This window comes from Orbicella faveolata, unplaced genomic scaffold (assembly GCF_042242905.1).
Source record: "Orbicella faveolata isolate gen_17 unplaced genomic scaffold, um_ofav_v1 contig_35, whole genome shotgun sequence".
In the NCBI taxonomy this organism is placed as follows: domain Eukaryota; kingdom Metazoa; phylum Cnidaria; class Anthozoa; order Scleractinia; family Merulinidae; genus Orbicella; species Orbicella faveolata.
The window spans coordinates 17,904,299-17,906,914 of NW_028301564.1; the positions used below are offsets into that span (position 1 = coordinate 17,904,299).

General features: G+C 48.1%; 1 protein-coding gene across 1 annotated transcript; it reads left to right on the forward strand.

The window, feature by feature from the left end:
- Positions 1–811: 811 nt before the first annotated feature.
- On the forward strand, positions 812–2,383 carry LOC149103575 (uncharacterized). The gene has a single exon (XM_089272950.1). The coding sequence runs from the start codon at positions 914–916 to the stop codon at positions 1,697–1,699; it is 786 nt and encodes a 261-aa protein (XP_089129076.1). The 5' UTR covers positions 812–913; the 3' UTR covers positions 1,700–2,383.
- Positions 2,384–2,616: the final 233 nt, after the last annotated feature.

Consider the following 2,616-nt stretch of genomic DNA (forward strand, 5'->3'; position numbering starts at 1 on the left):
AGGCCCGTCGGCCGCAGGATAAGTTTGATCGTATTGCTGCACTTCTGGAAGCCTGGTCCCTCAAACAACATTGCACACGGAAGGAGCTGGAATCTCTCATTGGCAATCTCCAACACGCATGTAAAGTAGTTCCTCAGGGGCGTACCTTCTTGAGACGCATGATCAATTTATTGTCAGCCTTTCGACGTGATAGCCACCCAATTAGGATCAACCAAGACTTTCGCTTAGACCTCGGTTGGTGGCGAGAATTTTTCCATTCTTGGGGTGGTCTCAGTTTCCTGCTTTCCCCACAGTGGGCGACCTTGCCTGAATTTTATGTTTCCTCAGATGCTGCTGGTGCTCGGGGTTATGGTGCAATTTGTGATCATGAATGGTTTGTGGGTGAATGGTCAGCTGTTCAGCATCCCTTGGCAATTGCCTACAAAGAGTTGTTTCCGGTGGTCATTGCAGCTTCCCTATGGGGCCACCGATGGGCTTCTAAACGAGTTGAGTTCTGCTCCGACAACATGGCAGTCGTTAGTGTTTTGCGTTCGGGCACCACGAAGGATCCGAACATGATGGTTCTTCTCCGTCACTTGTCACTTGTGGCAACCCGACATTCCTTTGCCTTTACTGCCTCTCATACGCCGGGTAAAGACAACTCGATTGCTGATGCCTTATCTCGTTTTGATTTTCAGCGTTTCCATCATCTTGCTCCTCATGCAGCTCCTGGGGCGACTCCAATTCCGTTAACGCTGCTGGCTCAGCTGCCCGTAATTTGACAGATAAATGCCAGTTCTATTTGACCAATGGCCTTGCACCTTCTACTCGCCAAGTTTATGCTTCGGCTCAACGTCAGTTCTTAGATTTTTGTAGTCAGGATACTCCCTTCGAGCCAAGTCAGCCTCTTTTATCAGCCAGTGAACAAACTCTGATGCGCTTCTGTACCCATTTAGCAGATCGTCTTCACCATTCTTCCATTAAAGTATATTTGTCTGCAGTCCGTTCTTTACACATTGACTATGGCTTCCCAGACCCAATTGTCAACCGTCTTCAACTTCAGCGTCTCTTACGAGGGATCAAACGTCATCAGGGCCCAAATCTCCCTCAGCGCCAACCAGTGACAGCCGACCTTATGTCTGTTTTGCACAAGCCTTTAGATTTTATCAACCCTGACAGTGTCATGCTATGGGCAGCCTGCTGTCTTGGCTTCTTTGGGTTTCTTAGAGCTGGTGAATTTACAACAAATGGTACCTTTGATCCATCTGTTCATTTGACCGCGGCAGATCTTCAAGTAGATTCCTCCACCAATCCCCAAAGCTTTCGAGTGTTAATCAAGTGTGCAAAGACTGATCCTTTCAGGCAGGGTTGTTTCATCTATCTTGGCCGTGGTTCCCTTCCTCTCTGTCCTGTGACTGCATTAACAAACTACCTTCATCTTCGTGGGCCAGGCACCGGACCTCTCTTTATTCACCAAGATGGCTCTCCTCTTTCTAGATCTCGGCTTTCCTCGTTTCTTCAAACCACTCTACAGGCAGCAGGTATTCCTGGAAAGTTCTCGGGTCATAGTTTTAGAATTGGAGCCGCTACAACTGCTGCCCAGAGAGGTGTTCCTGATCATCTCATTAAGACAATGGGTCGCTGGTCGAGTGATGCTTACTTGTTATATGTGCGCACACCTGTGGAAACCATCCTTTCAGTAGCTGAACGACTTGCCTAACAGGTATGGTTTTTGTCACTAATTTGCCAGTTACTGGGTGCCTACGGATTTGGGCATTTTTCTCGGGGCTCTGGCCTCCCCATCCATGAGCCCCTCTCTTCTCCGAGCTGGCTAGCGCGCTGCTCGGAGGTCCTCCGGCTTGGCGTGGGGGCTCATGGCTGGCTTGCCAGGATTTGCCAGCCATGGGAGCAGTCTCCATCTAGGAGCTGGCTGCCAATAGTGGAAGCTCCTGGATATCACAGGCACCCAGCCTCCATTTTGCGATGCAGTTGTTAAATGCAGTTAAATGCAATTTAACGGAGTTAACAACAAAGAGCGCCAGTGTTGTCTGGAGTCAGCGGCGTTTCATACATGGGCATGCGCCAGATCCCATGTGCTCTTTGACTGAAGTGTGTTTAGCGTTACAGGCGCTAGCGTGTTATTTGCGTGGCAGTTCATGGGACCTCATCTTCAAGGCTTCCTCCCTCCCCCCCATTTCCCTCCCTCTTTTCCACTGTTCACACAGTGTGACGGGTGCCTGCTCTCCCTTCTGCGTGGGGGCTCATGGCTGGCTTGCCAGGATTTGCCAGCCATGGGAGCAGTCTCCATCTAGGAGCTGGCTGCCAATAGTGGAAGCTCCTGGATATCACAGGCACCCAGCCTCCATTTTGCGATGCAGTTGTTAAGTTATGAAATTCCTTTAAAGGGAAAATGAAAATTAAAGAAAATGCTTAGTAAAAAATTTTTCTTGTAACAAAGATGTTTTGTTTATAATTGGGCCTATAGGATTTTATTTTAGTTAATTAAAGTTAAAGCTTATTTTTTAATGAAAATCTAGAAAAGAGAGAAATCCTGACCCAATAGCAACTCAATCAGAGAGACTCCCAGAGCCTGAGCTCAATTTGATGTCATTTGTGAAAATCCAATCAGGTCAGACC

Coding starts and splice junctions, on each gene's coding strand:
- LOC149103575 (XM_089272950.1), top strand. CDS start 914: ATGCGCTTCTGTACCCATTTAGCAGATCGTCTTCACCATTCTTCCATT.